Genomic DNA, 25,753 nt, shown 5'->3' on the forward strand with positions numbered 1-25,753 from the left:
AACTTTCACCACATGTAGTGTTTGTTTTATTGAAATTCATGAACAAATTTAAAATCTGTCAAACAATAATTGTAATAACACAGATGGACAGTTTCTGAAATATTTATTCAAGGGATTAAAAAGACAAATGCAGCAGGGCTGAAGAGCTGTGCTTCAGTTCTACATACAGTAAGCCCTGCCGTGTCTATAAAGCCCTACAATGTACAACAGGTAATAAAACAAACACAGTAACAGTCGTACAGTAATACTAGGATGCACATTCTTACAGAATGACTTGTCTGCAGTGTCTCGTCTTTGTTTCTACAAGCTAAGCTACTGTTTCTGCTAATGGCAAAAATTACAATACTTTGAATAGCGCATCATCTCTTGGAAACTAACAGCAGGGCTATTTAGCTGAAAACAACAATAGAAATCTTGATCGTAGAGATTTATACAGCTTACATTGCCTTGTTTTACCTCCTTCATAGTCAGTCCCATAAAGGGCAGCAGTACAATGTCTAATGAAATGTAAAGGCCATGAATTAAAATAATAAATACATGTTTCTCCCCTGGCAAATCATAACCCTCCCTTCCCATAACCTCACCCACATTCTGCCTCACTAAAAAAAATTAAAGTATAACAATTGGGAAAAGATGTCTGTGTTACATGAAACAGGTTAACGTATGCTCAAAAGTAAAATAAACTCATGTTGACTCAATACAGCCTCAAAGATTCTTAAAATCATGTAACAGTCGCCTGAGAGATCCACTTTCCAACCATTTACAATATGTTGGGATTTTTCTTAAAAAACAGACTTTTTTTTTTTTCCATATAAGGAATGTTGTCAGGAAGTCAAACTGTAAATATGGCATTTATAACATACAGATTTATTGGCACCGCGATCCTGAACACCACCTGTGCGTGCAGCAGCCTCCGAAGCAAAATTCCTCCGGCTGTCAACACGTCACAGTCAACGCTCTGCACCTCCACCCACAAAGCACCTTTCCACACCTGAGAATCACTTTCCATCCAATATATATATATATATATATTTTTTTTTAAAACATATGTCATCTCTTCCTCAATCACACCATTGTCAGGGTACAAAATTGAAATAGAACACCTTCATATTCTTTCTGTGTTGACATTTAATGTATCCACTTACATTTATAATTGTGTAAACAAAATAGCTGTAACGATTTGAATAGTGTGTAATAACCTACAGACATCATGTGGGAATGCTGGATGTGGTTGTGCCGAGGGCTCTCCTGGAGCAAATACATATAACACATGTCTAGGCAATTTGAAATCATTCCTCATGGTGCTAAATCTGCCAGGAGTGGGTCAGAATGAAGGAGAAAAGGATCTGGAGCAGAAGGCTGGTTGTCTCAGGTATGAACGCACAGGTGGGGAGGAGAAAAAGGCTACAAATAATACTGTGGTTGACGGTCAGTGTTGTGTAGAGAAGAGGGATGAGGCTGAGGGGACAAAGGTTCAAGGCTCAGCCACTGCACTGGGCTCCTTGTCATAGATGTAGCTGCCCACACCGCCAGTGTTCACGCCTGGAAAAACCACAGGGACAGCAGAGGGTTGTCAGGGGTTAATGGAGAGGGCAAGAGAAGGTAGAGAATGAGCAGGAGAGGTTGCAAAACATTTCCTATACAGCCTCAAGAATCTGCCATGTTGTAGACAATGGTGTTATGATGAAATGACTATTGAGTAAGACTTATTTGTGCGCAACGTGTGCAGCAAGTGCTCAGACATACGACATTCTGTTTCAAGTCTATCTGATAATCGGTGGGTTGACAGCACCCCCTAGCGGTTACCTTTGGGCCCGAAGAGAACAGCATAGCACGGTTTGTGGCAGTAGGGCTGGCCATCATGCTGGAATATAAAAAATAAATTAAATAAACAACATTAACACAATAAAAGCATTCTTTTTCTGTCTCCAAAGAAGTCAAGGTACAAAAGTGGAAAAGGGTTTATTATAGTGGCTACATGATGGTTCCTGAAGTCACCCCCTCACTCTGTAAGGAGAGGTGACAGGTTGAAAAGACTATTACAAAAATGGAAACTTTAGTATATCTGGATCTCAATGATGATAAAGATTTATGACCTTTTTTAAAACATTTAGGTGTTGATTTCTCCACCCCAACTAATGTTTTCACCTGCTGGTCTTGGTGATATGTGTTTCAAGAGAATTTACTTGTATACATGCTTTATTTACTATTACATGTGACATATTGTTCATTCACTCAAGTGCCATGAGGGAACTGAAAAAATTCTCATGTGTGTCATGAAGCTTGTACTTGTCCTTCCGCGTTGGTCTTGTTGTTAATCACGCAGCCATAAAGACTTTTAAACTTCTGTACCTTGATGAAACAGATTTGCTTTTTTGGAATTAATTTCCCTCATTTCCCCTGTGCATCAGCATCACTTGTTTTGTGTCACATCGCTGTCAGAAGAAGCACTTTCTCATTTGTTTTTAAATCGAGCATTAAGCGCTCCGTGGCCCTTTTATTAGGTACACCAGTACAATATAATGTTGTCTCATACAAAAGCCCTGTAATGTTCAGTTTGTTGGGAACAGGGTAAACTCAATTATATGTTTATTATATCATATATTATAACACATACTGTATATACTGTAGTTAAAAGTGGTGCTGGATTACATTACATTAAGAGGTGTTTAAAAATTTTTGTCCTCTATATTTGTATACATGACAGGGGCAGAATACTAGAAACACCTCTGAATATTATGCAGTCCAGTACAGCACCACCACCATCTATGACCTCAGTGCTAAAATATATAGTTTAATTAAAAGCTCTATGACATTTTAAACAAAAACTGAACATTCCAGGCATCATAAAAGTAGACTTTATGGCAGAACATTTGGATTTCTGTTCTGAGTTTGATGTTTGATTTATTTCTACAGATCTTTTTTTTTTCCCTTCAGAGTTTTGTCTATTCTTCTTTTCAGTATTTCCAACATATTTTTCCTCCCCCTCACCTCTGCGTGGCTCCCAGGAGCCAGAGTCTTGCTGCACCTCTCACAGCGGAGGCAGGGTCGATGCCAGTCCTTGCCCAGTGATGTCACCTTCTCAGCTATTGTGACACACACACACACACACACACACACACACACACACACACACACACACACACACACTTGTGAGACACCATGGCAACCACTTTGCAGGTTCACACCTTTTGCCTCACCTTGTTTCCTGGAAGTGTGGAACTACTTACCAAAATACACCTTCTTGCTGCATCTGGGACACAGGTTGGCCTCTCCAGAAAAAGTGGTGATGCTGCCAGCTGCTGACACATTACAGAGTCATTACACACATTACAATACTGGAAAGGCAAAATGTGCTGCAAGGGAAACAGTTCAATAAATGACTGCTAATCTTTCCACTGAAGTGTGAAATCCAGTGTACTAATAATGTATGGGTATAAAAATAATATTGAACCAAGTACTAAACAGCTTTTATAAGTTACAGGAGGGAATTGCTGAGTAAAGAGGCATATTTTGCCAATTTAAATATTCTGGTTGCCAAGTTAAAACACTTCATTCACTCCCTCTGACAACAGCCAATCATGGGGGCCCATTGCTGTTACATGTAGCTTCCATGTAGTGCCGTGCTGGGAACTGCAGGGGGCAGCAAAAGGCAAAGACTGGTTTGGTTTTATTCTGTCATAAAAACAACCTGTACACATATTTCCACACACGCACGTATTCACCAAAAACAAATAAAAGCATTCAATCCTCTGTTACAAATTTTAGCCCACACACATTTAAAAGGATTTAAATGCGTAATGGCAGCAAGATCCTGAAATCATTGCTGAGTTTTCTTCCAACCAAGTGGGTGGAGAACGGCCACTAACTGGAAACTGCACAGCAGAGATAAATGGACAAAAAACACCAGATAAAGTGACTTTGTTCCTGCTGACAGGGATTTCCCAGAAGACACGCCCTATCGAACACGTCTGAGAAAATCCTCCACAAGTCCCCAAAGACTGTATCGATATTCTTATCATTGAGTCAGCAGACCAACAGCTTCTTTAAAACATCAAAATAAAGTCAATGTTTGCAGATAGATCCACAATTTAAAGTACATACAGTGTGAATACACGCTCACATTTCTCATTTACCTTTTGATGCTGCCTTGGGTGCGAATACTCGCTTCTCCTCAGTTTTGGAAGATGAATCCACACTAGTTGGAGACGGGTTGTTGTTGGCTGGAGTATCGTACACATAAGAGCCGGCTCCTCCAATGTTCACTCCTGAAAAGGTCAAAGGGGAGGAGGTGAAAAAAACACTGTCAACGGTTGGTTCATATGACATGTGGCACTGAGATGTGAACAAAAATATAACTGACTCTGCTGATGATTGACAATTTATTTAGTAAAATATAAAATACTTCAAAAAATTCTGAAGTAAATTAATACAGAAATAGATATTTTAATTACTAATAAAAGCTTAAATGAATCATAAATATTTTCTTAAACATAATTAAATTAATAAATAAATACAAACTGGGTAATTAACATACAGACACATAAATAAATTAATTTTTTTGAAAAACTAGAACTAAATTTATGCTCTGTATAGCGCCTTTCTAGTCTTTTCGACCTCTCAAAGTGCTTTTACACTGCATCTGCATTCACCATTCACTCACATTCATTCACTGAGCCTAAGTGCTCAAACAGAAACTAACATTCATGCACAGTCATACACTGGCGGAACAGCCGCCAGGGGCAATTCGGGGTTCAGTATCTTGTCCAAGGACACTTCGACATGCAACCGGGAGCCGGTATTGAACCGCCGACCTTCCGATTAACGGCCAACTAGTAATTTATAGACCTCCACACTAAAAACTCCAACTTGTTTTTATTTCCTTTATTAAGCCAGGTAAAAGAGATTTGGCCAAGAGGGCAACATAAAAACATTACAACAATAAATAAAAAGAACATGAACAAACTAAGTATTGTCACACACTACAAACAAGTATACAACAAATCCAGTAAAGATGCAGTAAGAGAGTGTGGACAAAGTTTAATTTACAGGTACCAACATACTGCATGTTGAACAAAAAAAACATGTACTTTACCTTTTGGCCCAAAGAGGGCAGCATAGCATGGTTTGTGGCAGTAGGGCCTTCCATCGTGCTGCGGGGAGAGACAGAAAAAACACCATCACATACAAATAAAACAAACTGACTCAACAGGAATGTAAGGCTTTAAAAAAAAAAAACTGATGACGCAAATGGGAAAATGCAACCACGTGATGAGAAGTCATATTTTTCACGCATTTTTCTGACATAATATATTTTGGTTTTGATTTTTTTTTTTCCCATGGGTGGATAAGGAGATGGAGGGACTGTGTCCAAAAACGGAGACGAGGCTTTTCTTTCCATCTCAACACATAACAACTCTGTTGATGAATTCAGTGCCACACTTGAGTGCAACCTACGTGTCTGTACAACCATGAAGGTCTGCCTCTTCATGAGGCAGAGAAGCCAGTCTAAGACATAGATGGCCTGTTGCTGATGCATGCTGGGAAAGTGGCGGTCATTGAAGGAGCATGTGATCAGCTTGGGTAGGGGATCAGGGCTGAGGGCCAGGGTGGCCACTGGTCCAGAGCCCAATGCCCATAGAAGAGAAGAACCAAGCCAATGCCACGGGCAAGATGCCAGGCCCTGGGTGGTAAGGGAAAACGAGGCATACAACCCACAATCCTTTCTGCCTTGGCCACATGAGCTCATTTTCCTTTAAAGACGGTGTGGCAGAAAACAGGATTGTTCTCTCACCTTTAATAATGCATTAACAGGATCAGATACTGTTTAAGTAGTCACGCACTCCTTTCACACTTCCTGTTTGACATTTATGAGATCCGTGAAGGTCTGGAGGCTGATGCCAAGCAGTGACTGAGCACTGATGACTTTCTCAGGACAAGACACACACAGGGCTTCATTGTCAAGTGAACTGAGCGGTCTGGTAACAGTCTGATGTACAGTATCGCTGTGGCTCTGGCTGTGAAATGTCAAGAGGAACAGCAGAGGAACCCTAAAAATGGATTATCCTTCACTGTACAGCCCACTCTCTTCCCAGAAAGTTCCCTTCCCACATCGTGACACTGAAATCTGTCTTCTCCATCTTTTCTTTCTTGACCTGCTCCCTTCCTCCTCCTCCTCCTCCTCCTCCTCCTCCCACCCTTCCACATTACATCAAAGCTGTGTGAAATCTGATAATTCCCCTCACCTGATGTCACTTGAGTCAGCGTGGGACGGGGTGGAAGACTACACATTTGATCATCTTAAAAGTCTGAGGGTGAGGAGTTCGAAAGAAGTGAGCTCACCGAACCTCATCTCTGCTGTGGCCAGTGAGTCGAGGCTTCCTTAGCCACTACTAGCATAACACATCTGGATCTCAAACACAACTGTTGTCGGTGCAGTTAATGTAGGCATCATATTTTGATAATGTAAAATAATGTTCTTTGATCCCTTTCTTTAAAAACTGTTCATCATAAGTCTGACAATGTTACACTCTTATCATATCAACAATAGCAACAAAATGTATTCCTAATGTCACATTGTTTGAATTGTTGTATGTGAAGGTTTTCAAAACATCAATATCAGTAGATGTAGTTTTTCCATTTAGAGTTTTTTAGAGATTTTTTGTGTGTTTTTTTAGTGTTTTAGTTCCCTTTAAGCCTTGACTTATAAAAACAGAAGCTGTGATGTCGTTGTGGAGACAGTGAGTTACTGTGGTTGTAGGTAAAACCTTTTCCACCTAATTATTTACTTCTTTACAAGTCTACACCATGTTAAGTCATTCTGCATTAGCTATTAGCAGTTCCTGTTTTCACCGTTATGTACTGAAATATGTTGTTTCAATTGGATTACTACTAAGAAATAGTCTAAATATAATGATCATGATCAGAAGTACCTTTTTAAATAATTTCACAGTGGATTTATAAATTGAGCTTCAAAGCTCATTCTTGACCTTGGAGACACTAAACATCTCACCTCAAGCTTTCAGCCGTATCACATTTACTTCATGAGCAGATAATGATTGTCTAGTTGTCATGGAATTGTAGTAAAGTCCTTGCCCAGTGCAGTTATTGCCTTTTTTTCTGAGCGGTCCCATTTAGAGTAAAAAAGATGATACGCTAGGTTATGCTTTAGATTGCCAAGTCGCTAACGCTGCGACCGATCAGTAAGTATAGAGGTGCATCGTATCAACTGCACTGTGTACATTACATTACATTTATTCATATAGCTGACGCTTTTATCCAAAGCGACTTACAACTACTATTTATGTCAGAGGTCGCACGCCCCTGGAGCAACTGTCTTGCTCGGGGACACATTGGTGGATGTGTTACAGAGGGGAATTGAGCCTGGGTCTCTCACACCAAAGGCATGTGTATTATTCATTGCGCCATCACCACCCTTATACAGGTGTATAACCTGTATACATGTGTACATTTAACTAGCCTTGTTTTTGAGTGCTGTCGATCTGTTTTCAGTTCATGAAGGTTAATTGTACATTTTGGTCACCTAAAAATGTCTTGTTCAGCATTCAGTTCTACTGAAAGACACTCTAAGGAGTCGGCTGTTCATTTTTTCCAGTATTACATTTTGTTTTAAGCGTGTGTATTTGCTAACCAAAATTAGCTTCCCAATTAATATCAGTTACAGTAAATCTAAGCTAGCTAGTTGGCGCTAGTTGACAACCTAGAATCATGGACGAAATGTAAATTCACTAGTAAACCGACTTTGGAGGGAATCAAATTCATGGCTACGTCACCCCTCACTTCTCCCATACCCTACCCTTCTGTCCAAATATGGTCACCAAAAAACCAACAACAACCAAACTGCCAAAATTGAGGCTTCAAAACGGTAGTCCATAAACCAACAGGTGACATCACAGTGGCTACGTCCACTTCTTTTATACAGTCTATGGTTCAGAGCAATTTCTGCATGTTCTGAGTTATGAGGTTTTTGACACAGACTGTTCTAATCAGGTGCTAAAGGTTAAAACAACCCTGACCTTTTAGGGTCAACATTGAAGAACTTGTCACTTGTATCTTTTCAAGCCTGGCTCTCTGCCGCTATCCTCAGGAAGCTGCAGCCCTCCTTTGGCCCTCAGACGACAGGCCACAGTGAGCTCTATCTTGCCCCCATCTCCTTTTAAAGAAGCAGTCAGTATTGCTCTTGAGGGTCAGTACCTTTTGCATACCAGGCCTGAGATGACATCAAACATCCTCCCTAACAAAACCACAGTCCCTTTACATGCTTTTTTTTATATATTTAATGTCTCCCAGCCTCACTCTGTTTCCATGACGATGATCCAGTATTGAGTTTTCGCCTACTAAAGTCCGGCTCATGACATGGCGCTGCAGCCTGTGGCGGGATTTGGATGCAGTCCATGAGGAGAGAGGATGGAGGGGGAGAAGAGGATGGTGGGCCGAAAGAGCGTGGGCCTCAGTGACATTGTGTGACTATGTTACTGTAATCATGCAGAGATTAAACAGCAGAGCAGCATCCTTTTAGGTCTGCAGGAAATTATTTTTTGTGTACAAAGACGCTGAGATCACATCCTCAGAGATGTGTGTGTGTGCGTGTGTGTGTGTGTGTGTGTGTGTGTGTGTGATATTCACCCACGTGTAGAGAGAGCGAGAGGGTGAGAATTGAATCGTTGGCTGGGTCATGAAAGGCAAACGAAAAAGGGCATGATAAGAAAATCCCCAGGACGAAGGTGCCAGATAGTGAGCAGCAGTCGGGGGAATCTATGCTGAGACGTGATACTGCAGTGTGATTATGTAACGCACAGGGGAAAAAGGATCTCAAAGCAACTCATCCTGTGAATGAGGGGGTTACAATTCCCACAAGGACAACTCATATTGACAGATGCAACCAGAAACACAAAGCAGGAAAAAAGGCATATCCTCAGCAGTTTCCTGTATAAAATACACCAGTTCTACATAATATCTATACCCAATTAGAAGCACCTGAAAACACCATCTGCCAGTTTAAAAGAATGGTCACATCAGCTTTTAAAATAGAGAGCAGTGAAGTTTGATTCATTAATTGCCGCCGTTGACCAATAACAAGAAGAGCCAGAGTCCAACATGGAGGACGCCATCATTGCTTAATAGCGGAGTTGCACCATTCATTTTTACATTCTTCTTTTGTTCCGCAAAAGACTGTTCCGCAAAAGACAGTTATGAGACAGGATTCAATGGTACACAGAGCTAATGACCTTGCTAACTTACGGTTGGCAAGCTTGTCAGCTCCCCCCCTTTTATAAATACATGTTTATTAAATTAAATTATGTAAGTTAGGAGAACAGACACAGTACAAAGAAAATTAAAAAAGGTGCTTGTGACTAATTCTGACTGACTTTCCATCTACTACCATCTTCCTGGATGGCTAGTGTGTTAGCCGTTAGGTTGCGAGCTAGAGTAGTTCACAAACCAGCCCTGCATGTAGTTCCTTCATCACCAGGTATCAAAAAACAAATATTTAGCCTAAGTGCCTTGGCGCACTACACATATGTCAAGATATTTTTAATAAAACTATAATTTTTCATAGTTTTAAAACACTAAAACAAGCTAATGTTAAACATTTTTTCCTTAAGGAATAAACATGCTAAATGGTTAGCATTTTTCATCCACTGTGAAGGAAATCTGTCAATAAGTCAACACTTGACCAAGCACTGACTTCCTCTTGTTAGTCGATGAACAGTCAGTGAACTGTAAAAACACTGTGCTGATATTTCATAAAGAAAACAACACTACCTAGAACAGAACTTGCATTAACATAAAGTCCATTTAGAGGACCATAACATAAGCCATTTGGTGGACACGGACTCAGAGTGCATGTAATGTTAGCATGAATGGGCTCAGTGGGAAGTGAACTTCTACCCCAGGCAATGTCAGTGCCCTGCTCCATGCACGCTGCTATACAGGCTATCAAGAGTCCATATCACTGTCCATTATGGAGTTAAAACTCATATCTTGTGATTCTTTCTTTAAAATTTCACAATTTATTTACATTATTAATTGGTAAACTGACAGTCAACCAGAGGTTTTGTGTTTGGGCACCTGCTGAAGTGCTTTACTGTTATTTTTATCATACACTTTTTGGTAGTTTAACATGAGTAAAATGTATTATTATTAGAACAGAATGAGAATAAATGTACATTAGTGGGGTAGAAGTACAAAGGCATAAAATTTAATTACTTAGGTAAAGTGCAAGCACATAAAAACTGAACACTTTATCAGCATTGTACTGTTACTAGTGGTGTGTTACTGACCTCAGCGTGGCCTCCAGCGTTCAGGAGCTTGTTGCAGCGGTCACACTTGAGACACAACTTGTGCCAGTCCTTCCCCAGAGATGACACCTTTTCAGCTGCACATGAAAGACAAAAGACAGAGGGATGGGGCTGAGTGCAAACATTCACATAAAGCTGCATTTATATACATTACTGTGAACAACAGCCTTTATTTTCTCCAATCAATTGTGTCGGGCTTGGTATGCGTTATAATGTGCCCTTCAATCACTCGTCACAGAGAGGAATGACGTTCCTGATTGCTTCACTCTCCAGAATAATGACTGTACTGTATCTCTGGGCTGCTGTGCCCAGGGGGGAAACCCTGTCATCGTGCCAACTGAGTGATTGTTTGATGAGGGGGTGTGGGGGATACTGGGAATGCCAGTGTACCACACAGGATGCTGTGATGATGTCATTGCGGGATAGAGAGACAGTGGCGTGAGTCCCAGTCCAGCTGGAGCAGCAGGGGGTGGTCAGATCTAACCCAGATCCTTTGTGCTATCGCTCCAAATACACCCCATCCCCCACTTTACAGTACACCCATCCTGCTGCAGACAGCCCTTCATCATCATTCTGTCCCTTTTTTTCCCCTCAGTCTCCCAGACCGACTGCCTCTCCAGACAAGCAAGGGACCCTAATTATACCCTTTCCAATAATAAATATCTGCTGCTTCCACACAATGGGCCCTAAGGAGTCATGCAGGCAGCAGAGGAAACACCTTCTCTTATCAAGGCAGGGCGCAAATAGCCGGATACTGGAGTCTGTTTCCTACATACCCTCAGTCAAAAACACACACACACAACCATATGCACACACATATAGCATGTATGTGGACATACAGACGATTACTTCCTCCTGGACATCCTCTCTCTAGCTGCTTCTCCCATGTGTACAATAACCTGTAAAAGAACTGTCAAATTCCTGAGTCAGTTAATGTTAGGAAGCAAATTAAATCAAACAGAGATGTGAGAGTCAGTTTCTGAACAACATGGAATGCAATGAACTATTTAAAAAAAAATAACAAAAAGAAAAACAGAGGTCAAACTATAACTAAATATGGACATCATGAAAAGGATAACGCACATTGATTGCTTCTTGCATTAATTTTTTTAACAATAACAATAACAGTCTTTTCAAAACGAATGTACACTTTTAGATTCGAAATCACCCGTCTTGAGAAAAAAAACAAGCATTACAGACAACCAGTCTTGCATGAGCAGTACCTAACATATCCAAAAGTCTCAGGACTTTTTTTTTATGGATTGTGTGTATTATTTTTCTCAATTGTTGTAATCTTTTTGTATTATCTTCACCTTTGACTTAATCAAGTTCCTTCTTTTGATAATAAAGTAAGATTTGATTTGGGTGCCATGTGGAAAATTCTTCTTGGGACTGCTTTAGGAGATCAGACTACTCCCTGCAGAGGTTTCTGTTTACTGTCACTTCTCCCTGTCAATTACAACACTGAGACAAATGGCCAACAACAAGTCCCTGCAGAAAAGCTGGGGATGGGGTGCGGGGTGAGGGAGGAAGGAGTCCTCCCATCAACACTTGAGAGCAGAGGAATGCTGACTTGGACATAAACTGACGGAAATGTTAAATCACGTTTAAAGATAGTTATTCGGAGTAAAAAGGCTGTAATAAATCCCTCTTTAAATCAATCTGCTCTTAAATCAGAGGATGGCTGTAAAACCTCCAGACGCGACTAGAGTTAAAAGGAAACATATGACTGAGATCAGTTGCTTCTGTCTGTCTGACACTGCTTAAGCCTAGTTCACACTACATGATTTTAAGCCCGATTTGCCGGTCGGCGAGCACTGCAAAACACTTTTTACTCACCTCCAGTTCTCTCTGTAGCACAGACAATCCCTGCTACCTGTGTGTGCTAATCCATTCTTTCATCCATATTCTTTGTTTTTATAATTGCCATCTTTATAATAGATATATCAGAAATGTGTCGAGGAGCCGTTTTGATGCATCCTTGTGTATTTCACACACTTAAAGACTGGCGACCGCCGATCAACCGCTGATTTACCTTTGATTACAGCCTGATGGTCACTGAGCTTGCAGAGCGGCAAATCAGGCTAAAAATTGTGTAGTGTGAACTAGGCTTAACAGTTCAACTACTTTCAGTGTTTAGATACAAACTGACTAAATAAGCAACATTTTTAATCACTATAAGCAATTACAATTAAATTAACTTCAACTACTTTCAACTCTAACACTTCTAAAAACATTCACCTGATTCACAACAGTTCACCTGATGCTTCAAATTCAACTGAAATTTCCTTTTCTTTCTTTTTGTTTACAGTTCAACTGACAGTTTTACAGCTTTTATTGCTTACTCGACAGTTCAGCTGCTTTCACAGGTGGGACATCTACTATCACCATCTCTTACATGCATACTCTGAACTTATAGTTCATCTGTTTTCAGCTCCTACACTTCAACAGACGCTTCAACCTCAACTACAATTCTCATGAAATATTTAACCAAGAGAAGAATTCACATTAAGACATTTAGACCCGTTAACAGTGTGTGCGCATGCAATATTCAGCGTAAATGAGCACGCTTCTTGAGTAAATTGTGCCTTTTCTAATTTCTATTAAAGTATTAATTTATCACAGACCTTTAAAGAACTTCAGAAATGTTTGTTTGGAGTATAAATGGAAGCAGAAGAGCTTTAACGTGTCTGTTCTGGGTGTGAGTGATTTATTTCCTCCTAAATCTGAGGATAATATACCTCCTTCCTCTACAGTATGAAAAATACTGCCAGTATGTGCCCAGTGTTGCGAATTCGGTGTGTGTGTTCATGTCTTTGACTGGCTTGTAAACACACATATCTCCAGACAGATCTGAAAAGTCAGCGTATGAATGGAAACAGATGTCAGAGCCTTGCATGTATGTCCTCATTCCCCACTGTATGTGACTCTGTCTGTGTGTAGTAACAAAGTCCACTGTTTAACAGCCCCCTGTTTTAAAGGGCAGTTGTTATTATAAGAGAGGGGTGAGCCTGTCTGTCTGTATTATGTGTTGTGGGGGAGGTGGAGGGGACCTGCTTCTGGCCCAGATGTTTATACCTCCAGCTCTATGCGAGCCTCTATCCTTATTACCCTTCATGTAGTATAGCCCCAACCACGGAAATAAAGTCATAAAATATGCATGTTGGCTGACATTTTACATGCATGCAAAGAAAAAAAAACTAAATAAAACAAAAAAACTGAAGAATAAAAATGACTGCATCAATGTGTGTTCTTTATCTTCCAAAATAATAAATGCGTAGGTACAAATGAGGAGACTGAAATGCCACCAAGTCTTCCACTACCTCATTATGGCAACAACTTGAGGGTAAATGCACCCACTTGTGTAAACAAACAAGCTCCTGTTCACAGGAAAGTCTCTCCGAATAGTCACATTTACTTTGTCAACATCGGTGAGGATGTGCCAAATCCTTTTAGCCAATTCTCTCAAAACAGCCTGCAATTTGCCTCTTCCACTGTATGTAAAAGAGATACCACGAATTAAATAATTTCAGTAATTCTCCTCCTCTAACGTTTTCAAAACATTATACTACAGAACATTAACCTTCAGGATAAAATAGCAGGGGCACAAACAGCAAAGGCCATATATTTAATGAGAGTGTGATGTAACATACAAACTACACTTATTACGAGAAGAGATACATCAGAAGCTGAGTGGCTTCCCACTGTAATAGCAATGCACACTATTAATATAACATACCAAAATATCAAGGTGCTAAAGAATTGACAATTGAATTTTAAGTTGAAGCGTCAGCTGAACGGTTTACAGTGTTAATAGCTAAATGTACGTTGGAAATGTTCAATGTCAAAGGCAGTTGAAGTCAGTTTAATTGTAATTGTTTATATCATTTGACAATTTAGCTTCAACCTCAAGAACTGTAGGAAGCTGAATTGTCAGTTTGTATGTAAACACTGGAAGTAGTTGAATAGACATGTGAAGAGCAAGAGTGGGAAGTTTAAGAGCACCAATTAAAAGCAGCTGAAATGTCAGTAGGATGAGTGTTAACAATAAAAGCAGGTGAACTGTCACTTGAGGTGTGAGAGATGAGAGCAGTTGAAATGTCAGTTGTACTGTAAATTATGAAACAATTGAAATTTGAGTTGAAGTTGATGCGGCGGAGGCAGCTGAATTGTGTCCACTGTTAATAATTGAAGTGTTAGTTGAAGCTGAAGCACTGAAATGGTTCAAAGTGTCTGTTGAAGTGTCTACAATCGCTTTGAACATTTTGTTTAAAGTTCGAGCACTGCAGGCAGTCGATTTGTCAGTCTGTGTGTTTTAGCACTGCAAGTAGTTGGACTGTCTATCAAAGTGTAAGAGATGAAAGCAGGTGAAATGTCAGTATGTGTCAAAGCTATGAAGCTTGCAAATTGGGTGGACTTCATCTTGGCAGTCAATGGAGCCAAATATGTCCAAATTTGGCTAAAGGCGTGAAGGCCTGAACAAGCAGCAACCACAACAGATGACTGTGATAGGCTGAAGTGCCTGTTTTATTCTAGATTTTATATATATAAAAATACACACACACACACACACACACACACACACACACACACACACACACACACACACACACACACATTAAAATTTTTGAATAGATTTAAATAGTACAGATTTTGGGAACATGTATATCAAAGCTGGACTACTGCAATGCGCTCCTCACCAGGATCCCTGGCAAAAGCCTCCAGAAGCTGCAGTACATTCAAAACAGCGCTGCTAGGATCCTGCTGAGGGTGCGCAAACACGACCACATGACTCCCATCCTCAAATCACTGCACTGGCTTCCTGTCTCACTCAGGAATGAGCACAAGGCCACCCTCCTCACCCACAAGTGCATCCATGGTGACGCCTTAAAACCCACCTTTTTAGGAAAGTTTTTGGTCGACTCCTTTTCTTTGTCCTATTGTTTTTATTTTTGTGCACTGTGTGTTTTATTTTTTACACTTTCCTGTTTTTATCTGTAGCAATTTGGGATTTGTTTAAATATAAAGTGTGTTACATATAAAATGTATTATTATTATAAAGCTATTATTACATGTGTTGCTTTCATTTGTGGTGGTTGGGAGGTTTTCCAAACATAATGTTTTTTTACTGCAATTTAATTATTTTTTCCCCCCCCATTCATTCTAAATTATTTCGGCCTGTGTTGACAATTCACATTGATGTCATTACTAAAATCCCGTTGTGTCTCTAAAAAAAGTAAAATAAAAATAACCGTTCATTATTTACATTAAGCACTGACAGACAGATGGTGGTAATGCAGGAACACTGAGCTTCAGGCGAAAGGATGAGGAAAACTGAATCGGAGTGCTGGTCAGAGGTTACCACCATAACCGTACGATACCTGCACCACTGTAAGCTGCTTAACTTCATTTGTAAATTCCTGGTCTAAGCTCTTCCGTCTACGGTTGGCTTCTCTGATTGCAGTCAATATGGTTTAAATCACTGAGACAGCTTGCTGCAGACTCCTCATCTCACTGATTTTGCCTCAATGTGTACAAACGCTTGTTTTCACTGACGTTAGTGAACATTAAATCAAATTAGAAGAGGCAAAGCTCAACATACTTGAAAGAGTTTTTGTGATTCTGAAGAGCTCTGTGTGTTTGCACGTCAGTCAACTTCAGCCGCAAAAAAACGCCATTAGATTTTGTGATCAGATGCGTAGAAACATGAGCACATTTTCACGTAGAGATGGGTGCCGAAACTGCACTACACCACCTGATGTGCATGAAAATGACTTCAGCTGTGGCACTCCACCCACCTCACACACACAGTTGATTTGGAGCCAGGAAATGACCAAACAAGCTCAAGTGCAAAAAAACATGTACCTGACGCCCAACAAGAAACAGCATTACAACAGTGTTAGCGCTTCCACTGACTTTCCGCTGGCATGAAATTAAGCGGCAACATCTCATCCAAACACTCTACTTTTTGCCATTCAAAACTCAAGGCATGAGTAAGTGATGATTTACCTCACTAAATGGAAAAAGCCTTTCAATTGGCTTTCTGATTTAATAAGGTCACACATATTCACACTTAATGCATTACAGACATCAATTGAACATCTGTAAAAGACCATAACTAATGTGAAAACACAGTTTGTCCTTTTATGTTTGTATTTTATTTTGAAAATTAGGCTTTTTCTGATGTTCTAATGATAAATTATCCATGATAGTAGCTAGGGCTAAATGTAGGTAAAAATGTAGGTTAATTATACAGATCATGTGACCCGTTTTCTATAGTCATGCAGTTACAAATTGAATCCGTTGTCATCCTTGTGTGACAGACTTGCGAGCCAATCAGTGCTGAGTCTCCCGTTACGGTCCTACTCACCAATCAGAGCGGGTACAGGGTGTATAAATTTTACAAAAACAAACAAAACTAGAGGAAAACGTGTGGGATAATGGCGCCAGGCAAACCGACACAGGCATTTTTTCTGTCCTCTGCCCGGCATCAACTCACACTACTGTTAATTTGTAATTTTGTGTGCTTCTACTACTGATAACAGCTGTCTGTGAGCCAGTTTTGTCTGTTTTAACTGTGTTTATTGTTGTCCAGGAGTCTGCACAGGGTGTTTTATTTTGAAATTTGTGCCAATCGTGTCTCATGTTGTAATGCTCCATGACATGTTTTATCTATTACACAGTGTTTATTGAACTTTAGCTAAACTTTTTTTAAAAATCGCAAATCGAATCGTAATTGCAATATTTCGCAGAAAAATCGCCAATATATTTTTTCCCAAAATTGTTAAGCCCTAATAAAAACCCATAACTCAAAGAAGTATTAGGAGCCAACACAAAAGCATTAGATAGGGGCAGTCTTGATATTTGCTGAAGAGAAAGACTAAACTGGGCCTAACTTTATTCTTGGTAAATTGGAGTCATAAGACATCTAATGCAAATGGTAAAAACAATCAAATAGATTCAGCATATTTGAAAATTAGTGACTCGTGATATTCCAGCATGTAATAGTAGCTGTTCTGCTTGCAAAGATAGAGATACATCAGAAAACTTCAAGCAGGCTATAACTCAATTTAATTTGTTTGTCCTGTTACATGATTAAGTTACACTTTATTTCATATTAAGAGTGAAACCAATTATGCTCTGTGTAGCGACAGCCAGTAAGAAGAGCAGCATGGGAACAAATGGTCTACAAACATACTGTAATTAGACAGAACATTAAGCAACAGAACTTTAACAAGGGGGTCTTCAGAAGGAAAGCATTAACGGCCCATTTCTCCAAATGACTTAATTACGGTTGTTTGATTGTCAACAGTGCCCAAACACTAGAGCTGACGATGGACTGAGATTCAACCCCCGGGGTCGGCAGAACATTCTTCAGTCTTACTTAAAGCCTAAAAAGTTGCAACAGACAAACAGTACAAGACAACATTTATACAGCTGAACTCCCAGCATGCAACGGGGGGAGGAATGTCCACCATGGAGTTCGGCTCTGAAATGTCATATGGGTGCTCTTTTATCACTCAATAATTCAATCAGGATGCATCAGGGGGAAATCTAATGCGGTTGACAAAAAGGACGATGCCAAGTCCGCTGCTTGGCATGTTGCAGAAGGAGATAAAATTAGCAACAACTGTAAAAGCTGCAGTTTCTGGTTGTTTAAGCACTTGAAGAAGAAGTGTACATAGATGTAACACACTTTAGTGATGCACGAGGGTAAATGCTTAATATTAAAGACCTCACTGCTGTATAAAAAAAACTATATTCTCAGTTTGTCACAGATGAGGCTGAGGTTAAATCACGAGCTTATGAACAAGTCTCTTCGTAATGTTCATGATGTAACCAATATTATTGTAAATATCTCTAAATCACAGTTGACTTGATTCTGTTCTGGTGCACCCTCTGGTAATGTGGACCCATCTGTTCAGCTCTTCCTAGAATAAACCCATCCAAAACTCATAAACAAACAACACACACACACACACACACACACACACACACACACACACACACCTCTCCCTCCATCCTCTTTCTCATTCCCTTCCCTCAGTGACAGCTGAGTCCACGCGGGTGTTTTTCTGTCACAGCAGTGTGATATCTCATAACTGCACGTTCTAATAAACACCATACACCTGACTGACTGACTGACTGGAGGCCCAAAAGCCAAAGCAGGACCCAAGCATGGGAGGTACATTTGGTAAGGGAAAAACCCCGGGTTATATCTCTAGAGAGAGTTGTAAGAAAGGAAAAAACAACTCAGCCTGTGTTTCCTTCTCTGCATCCTCCAACTATTTTGTTCTCTGGAGTACAAACACCCTCAAGGACCTTTTTACTTAGAGACAATCACCATTCATTCGAGGCACACAGGGGCATTCAACCTCACCAAGGGAAGGGGCTTTGGAGGAGTTTTCAGGTTGTGCATTAAACAAACTCATTCCTCACATACTCTACTCTTTCACTGAGTATGTGGACAATGTGTGCTCAATTTCAAAATACTCAATTCACACGGTCATGACCTTTACTACAATGTCTGAGTAACAGTTTGACATAATAATCTAAATTACTTTGCTAGCTATTGTGATCTTAACATCTAAACTAGTTTCAAGTTTAAGAGGCATCATCAATGACTTTAGATGTCTACAGGCAAATATGTCAAATTGTAAGGCTAACATAGAAACAAAACTATAAACAATTGTTTGTTTTCATTGATTATTTCTTGGCTTAATTAACTGTTTAGTCTATAAAATGTCATAAAATAAGTACAAATACTGAAGGCAAGTTCCCAGAGAATCCAGTGTCCTCTCACTAGTTATTGTTAGAGTTAGAAAAATCCAGTAAGATTTTATTTATGATGATACAGGAAATGTATGAACAGGAAATTCTCACATTAGAGAAAACCAACTACAATAAAGATGCCATTTTATTTAATTTGATAAATTTCTTGAGGGTTGCAACTACTTCTTGTTAATATTGATTCATCTACCAATTATTTAATCGATTCATCACGTAATTGTTTTGTCTATAAAATGTACATTATGATTTCCCAGAATCTAAGGGACTTACTCAGATGTCTTCTTTTGTCCGGCCAAGACACAGTACTTACAATGATTTAAAACAGAAAAAAGGGGCAAATGTTCACACTGGGAAAGCAAGAAACTATCGTATAGTATTGGTATTTTTGTCAGATAATATCAGCACTAGGCGACATTCATTGTGTAAACTGTAACATTCAACACAATTACACATGAATAATAATCCATCTCTACTTTTAAAAAATGTTTTTTCTAAAAATGGCAAAGAAATGGTTTAAAAGATCGTCCCTCACTGATCTGACCCAGCAATGGTGTGTTAAACATTAGAATTGATTCGTTCAGGGTCAGTGTATGCGTGCAGCTCTCTGTGGTGCGGTCACTGACTGTGCCCGGGTAGGGAGCGATGCTAAAGAGCCACTAGGAAACACATATTTGGATCCGACTCTCCCTGCGGCTGATGCAACCCCATGGCAAAACTTAGCTCTGGAGGTCGTCTGTCGCCTCAGCCAAGGCGAGGTTTCCTCCCCGGGCTTCCCGGCCCACCCCCCCACCTCGTGAATTCTGCTGGCTGACGTAAATGGGCTGCAGTTAACTCACATCCTGTCTGCGCTGGTCAGAGGAACCGCAGGCAAAGCGCTGCTCCACAGTCCGTGCCTCGGTGACTTGCTCACCCTCCCTGAACCTCCTGGGACACAATGCACCTCATCCCTAACCGGTCAGGACACTGTGTCCCAGCTACAGGGACTTCAAAAAGATCTAGTCTGCATGACTAACTTACAGAGTAGTGGGCCGTGTCTTCAAACAAGGAAGCAGGACTGTATCAGTAGAAAGGCACCTTCAGATCTAGGCTTTGGTAATTGGATAATCAGCCCTTGACGGGTTAGACATCATATGACAGAGGCATAAAATGTGGACGTACTTAGACTACTTTGAGTGAAATCATCTGAGTCTTGTAAAGAGGCGTAATAATATCTATCGTGTCTACACAAGCACATGGTCAAGTGGAGTACTTTCCTCTAAAAGTGTTAGGTTAAGAAGTGTAATCACTTTTGCCACAATGTGCCGATTGGATAACTGTAAGCAAGCTAGCAATGTACGCAGCAAATGTGTTAAATATGACAGCTAATCTTTCTCCTTTTTCCTCACGTCTCTGTATGTACTGTACGTCTCTGTACGGAGTCACGAAGCCAGAGGTCAAGTACAAATTTCATGTTCAAGTTAAATATTTTCACCTTGCATTGAAGCATCTTTGTCACAATTTGTATCCAGGCTGAAACATTATACTATTTTATACCAAAATTAGCACGTATGTGCAGGGTTTTTAAACGTGGGTAAGTCTGGTAAAAATAGGCGATTGACTCTTTTAAATCCCGTTTATGCCTCATTCTGTTCTCTATAGGTCTACATATTCTTAGACCGACAGATGGAGCAGTTTAACAGAAGGTACAGTTGTAGGTGTGACTGTTTTTTAAAGGCAAATGGTATACATGGCTCATGGGTCAGGTACGAGTGCCCCTTTGCAGAATGTTGCTTAGGGCCCCAGCAAGTTGCATGTCGATTTAAATAGTGCTCCTAAATAAATTCTGTGCAGTTGCTCCTAAAGCTTTCAGTCAGGAGAACCAGTGGTACTAGTGGAAAAAGTTCATCCGGAGCCCTGCAGCCCCAAGCACAGCTGCAGAGTCATTTGACCAGGGAATGAATGCCGATTGTACCCTTTCCCACTGAAGAAAAAGACAGTGGACGTGAAACACATTGACTTAACATGCGAGATCTGAATAGCCAGAATTATCCGGCAAAAAAACAGGCTAGAAAATTAATACTTAGAATCCTAGCTAGCTGCATAAGGACTATAAGCTGCTCCTCTGTCTACGCTCTACCTCACATACTGTTGGCTCTTGCGCTTTGGTGTGAACGCGCTAGTCTATGCTTTTATGAATTCAGTTGTCTTGATTTTTTTTTTTTTTTTTAAATGATTTGTAATCCGTTATTGCATTTGTTGTGTTGTGTCCAATATGCTTCCAGTAAAAACCTTTTAAGGGCAAAAGCTGTGCACCTATAAATGTCAAAAAATACTCTAACCTAAAAAGGAGAAAATAGGTTGTTTATCTATGCCTCCCAAAACGACACACATGAGCGTTTCTCATACGTTACTATGTAAGTCACGTAACGCAAGTCATATGACATTAAACACGTAGTTAACATTATGAAACAGTCGCAGTTTGGTTAGGTTTAGGCAACAAAACTATCTATTTAGTTAGGAAAACATCATGGTTTGGGTCCATTACGCAAGTCACGTGATGTATATCACATTACTTCACATGTGACAGAACTCATGTTAATCACATGAGTGATGTCAGTAATCCTAACCCGAACCCTTAACTTTTTTTCACATGGGACTCAAACGGCGTTCTCTTGCACTGAAAGTCTTGGACTCAGACTTTGTTGCTATTTATATGATATTTATACTATTTATTTGCTACTTACTCCTGTGGTACCATCATACGGCCACTAGAAGGTGATGGTATGAGGACAGGCTGAGGCAAGGATTATACTTTCCGCCTCCGCGAGTACGCGCGGGTCCGCTAGGGTCCGTGAAAAAATCGCCAACAGAGGGGGTACGCGTAGGGTCTGTGCGCATAGACTATACCAGCAAAACAGAATGCAAATACATTGACTGTTTACTGCGGAAAAATGCCTGCCATAAATAATATCAAATATAAGATGTGAATTTTAGGATTATACCTTTAAACTCTGAGTCATTTGGAGGAACTATAGACAATGTTCCTCTATTCCTCTGCAGTTATGCAACAGGTCACTGTTTCAGCACCAAGCTTAATGCCATCTCCATTAGGGGATCATATTTGCTCCTCAAAAAGGCAAAGAAAAAGGACCTCTTTTGACTGCGGCACAGAAGCTGGCAGGTTATGCAATGGCAATGAGCGGGAGGCAACAACTCAAGAAATGATGTTACATAACTGACAAGGCGCATTCACACAACCCGCTGGGCAGCCAAGTGGAAAACAGGGTACTCTAGCGTTGACAGAAAAGGGGGGGGGGGGGGGGGGGTAAGGGTATTGTGTGGATGTTTGGGGTAAAAAGCTGGATAAAAAGGAGGTGTGTGGGAAATGTATCGTTAGGCTGAGAGGACAGAGGTATGCTGCCTCGTTGGAAGGAAAACGTGCGCAGAGACAGAAAGAGCTTTGTGTGAATAGAGATGTCGTTTCTCATTATAATGCATGAGGCACTTTGAGAGTCTCCGTTTAAATAAAGGCGAGACATCTCAACCCCATTTCCCCCAGCCCTCATGGTTAAAAAAAAAAAAAAAAAAAAAAAATCAGGGGAAGAGGAATTCACGGCCTGAGGCAAGGGCAAGTGATTGAAGAACAGGAAAAAGAGCCAGAGTTAGAGGAGTTGGTGAATGAAAGAGAGAGAAAGAGAAACTCACAGCCGAGCACCATTAGTTCCCATTAAGTTCTTGTTTATTCACTTATCTGCACAAAGATGCATTGCTCCAATCTGTTGTGTACAAGAGTGGAATTTGGGTCTGGAGCCGGGAGACTTAGCGAGCCATGCTGTGTTGTGTCCTGAATGGGCTCTATCACACGCTAACAGTGTATTTCCACTGGGACCGGTCACGTGTCAGCCAATACTCCCTGGCGTATTCTAAGCATCTCTGTACCACAGGAACTAACAGATGTGAGGCCACAATGTGGACGCAGAGAATTTGAAATCAACCAACCCTGCAATTACAAAGTAAGACGTTCACATTCTTTTAACACCAGCAACAAGCTGCAGTTTCCTGCATTTGGCCTTGTTGAAACTTCACAAGTGAAGAGAACGGCAGCAACAGTCAAAATCTGCAGTTAGCGGCGGTGAAATTGAACCATCGCCGCTGTGAAACAGCTGTCCATTAAAGTAACGAATGGAAAATAATAAAAAACATTTCCGTGAAAATAATTTAAATCCCAGACTGTGGCTCACCGCAAACATGTGAAATGACGTTTCTTTTACAGAAGTAAAGAGGATGAGAGTCAAGGGTTAAAAGCCTTTGCCTGCTAAATCCAATATTGGGCGACACCAGCTGGAGAGCCAGGTGGGTAACTGCAGGGTGGGCCAATCATTGCTCTATATAGAACACCACAAACCACCACCACAAAAAAAGGAACGGGAAATAGACAATTTTCTCTATCAATAACAAGTGTCCTGGTGTAGATCAGAAGCAGTGGATTTTTTCCCCGCTTTACACCCTCATTCATGCATGTTTCCTTGAACTCTTCAGCCGACCTGAAGGATTTCTTGCGTCTCTGGAGAGTTAATTTCCTGAGAGGAGGATATATGTAGGTGGAGCTGCTGCTGAGCTCATTCTACAGTATCTGAAATCCATCACTGACATAATGTTAATTCCTCAGGCTGTGGGCAGCAGCACAGGCCAAACCTTTTTCCCTACCCTGACTTTTCCCATGCCTTGTCATAGGTTTAATAGCCTCCTTTGCAATGACTGAAACTTTAATTTTGTTATCAACACCCCTCCCCTCCTCCTCACTTTCTCCATCCTCCCTTGTTTGACGTGTGCTGCCGATTCCACCCAGGTTCCTAGTAGCCGTTCATCATCCTCACCATCCTTACAGTTGACTCAGCCCGGGGCGCTCACTGCCCATTAAGACACACCCCAACCAAAAATAACTCAAGTCAGGATGGATCTCAGTATGTTACATAAAAAATAACATATCTCACAGAGAAGCTGTGACTCACTCACTGCAGCGAATTAAGGCTACGACACAAATGAGTGCTCAGACGTGCATTAAATCTTTTGTATTTGAGGAAAATACATATTTTTGTGCACATATTATGCCATGCCAGAGATTCTCTGGAACCGTAGCTGAGCATGAGCAGCAGCTGAAATGTTTGCTGCCACTCCTGTTACGTAAGAGGACTTCCATCCACTCACATAATTGATTCTGACCCCTGTGGCAGCTCTGATGTGTGCTGCGAAGTGCAAAAAAAGATCAGCACTGAAGAACAATTTTTTTGTGCCCAGCATGCGGCCAAAGATAAACACAGCATTACTCAGGGTTCAACAGGACAGCAGCATGTTCCCTGAAAATAAACTGAGCAGGGTGCATATTATGTGCAGCCTCCAGATTCAAAGCAGCGATGTAAATTTGTGTTTATCTTCACGACCTGAGCTCCTTTAATCCTCTGCTTTGGTCTTGCCTGTGTGCATTTCTTTCCCTGTAAACATCTGTTATAGTAAATATAAGATGATGTGGCTCAAAGCCCTTCGTCCAAGTGGGTGTTTTGTGTCACCCCCATCTTTGTTTACAAGGATGCAAAAGATGCATGTTTGCAGGCTTTCATGAGTGGGATATCTCAGCATATGGCATTTCTGCACTCTTGGCATGGGCTTCCATCAGCAATGCTGCAAAGCCAACTGCCACGCTTGGATGTTTACCAAACACAACAAATTAAAAATGGCACAGATCAGAGTCAAAATAAGACAAATCACTTATTCATATTTGTGGAGATATAGCGCAGACGGGGAATTTTTTCTCTCTCTTGTAAGTTAAAAGCATTGTATATAAAAGTATAAATTTGTTAAAATATTTGTACTTTGGTGCTTTTGTTTACATTGCACCAGCTTTTTGTTTTCCCAGTTGTCTGTGAATCATTTACATTGGCACCAACTCTTTCCCTTAAAAATGCCTAATCTAAGGATAGCTATGAACTTAATTTAAGTGAGAAATTCCTTTGGGAAGAGTAGTAAGGGTTTACATTTTTCCCACCACTGAACTAAAAGCCTAAAGCAATGTTGAGCTTCGTGGAACAAATATTAGTCCCCTGTCAAACATACACCACAAAAATACTTTTAATACCTTACTGTATGTTGAGATATAGCTCTAAACCCAGATAAGTAGCCACATCGTATGTTTACATTCAGAACTTCATTTGAAAAGTAGGCATTTTAGAAAGGTCAGTTCTGTAACGTTAGCTCAACATAGATTAATTCTAGTTGTGACACGTATAATTTTTTTTAATGAATGGGCATTCACTGTTTTGCATCTGATTTAATGGCATTTGTAAATTAAGGAACTATAGCATAACAAAACTGTGGAACAAGATGTCCCAAAAATATCGATCCCCTGTCAGCGCTGTAGTTTTGGCTACCGAGCGAGAGCACCATCATGACCTATTAAGTAATTTTTAAAAAGGTGGGATCAAATAAAACGGGCTTACCGAAGTACACCGTCTTGTCACACTTGGGGCATTTTGAAGACATGTTGCGGGTTGTTGTGGGGTCGAGTGAAAGTGATCTGTTTTGTTTGTTCGAAGTCTGAAGTCCACTTTCTCTTCGTCCTCTTGCTCTTCTCTCCACAGCAAGTGTCCCGCTCCGCACACAGAAGC

General features: G+C 40.5%; 1 protein-coding gene across 2 annotated transcripts; it reads right to left on the reverse strand.

The window, feature by feature from the left end:
• crip2 (cysteine-rich protein 2) lies at positions 1-25,753 on the reverse strand. Of its 2 annotated transcripts, none has more exons than XM_038728764.1 (8): positions 25,586-25,753; positions 10,305-10,399; positions 5,096-5,153; positions 4,137-4,268; positions 3,231-3,302; positions 2,992-3,086; positions 1,807-1,864; positions 1-1,542 (listed from the first exon to the last, which is right to left on the reverse strand). In XM_038728764.1, exons 1-8 carry the CDS (start codon positions 25,626-25,628, stop codon positions 1,475-1,477), a joined length of 621 nt encoding a protein of 206 aa, XP_038584692.1. In that variant the 5' UTR covers positions 25,629-25,753; the 3' UTR covers positions 1-1,474. The 2 variants fall into 2 exon arrangements, with proteins under 2 accessions (XP_038584692.1, XP_038584693.1); XM_038728765.1 differs by having other exon boundaries at positions 3,231-3,299; positions 25,586-25,751.

The sequence above is a fragment of the Micropterus salmoides genome, unplaced genomic scaffold (genome assembly GCF_014851395.1).
Source record: "Micropterus salmoides isolate LMB-PRFRI ecotype aquatic unplaced genomic scaffold, ASM1485139v1 Ms_hic_scaffold_19, whole genome shotgun sequence".
In the NCBI taxonomy this organism is placed as follows: Eukaryota; Metazoa; Chordata; class Actinopteri; order Centrarchiformes; family Centrarchidae; genus Micropterus; species Micropterus salmoides.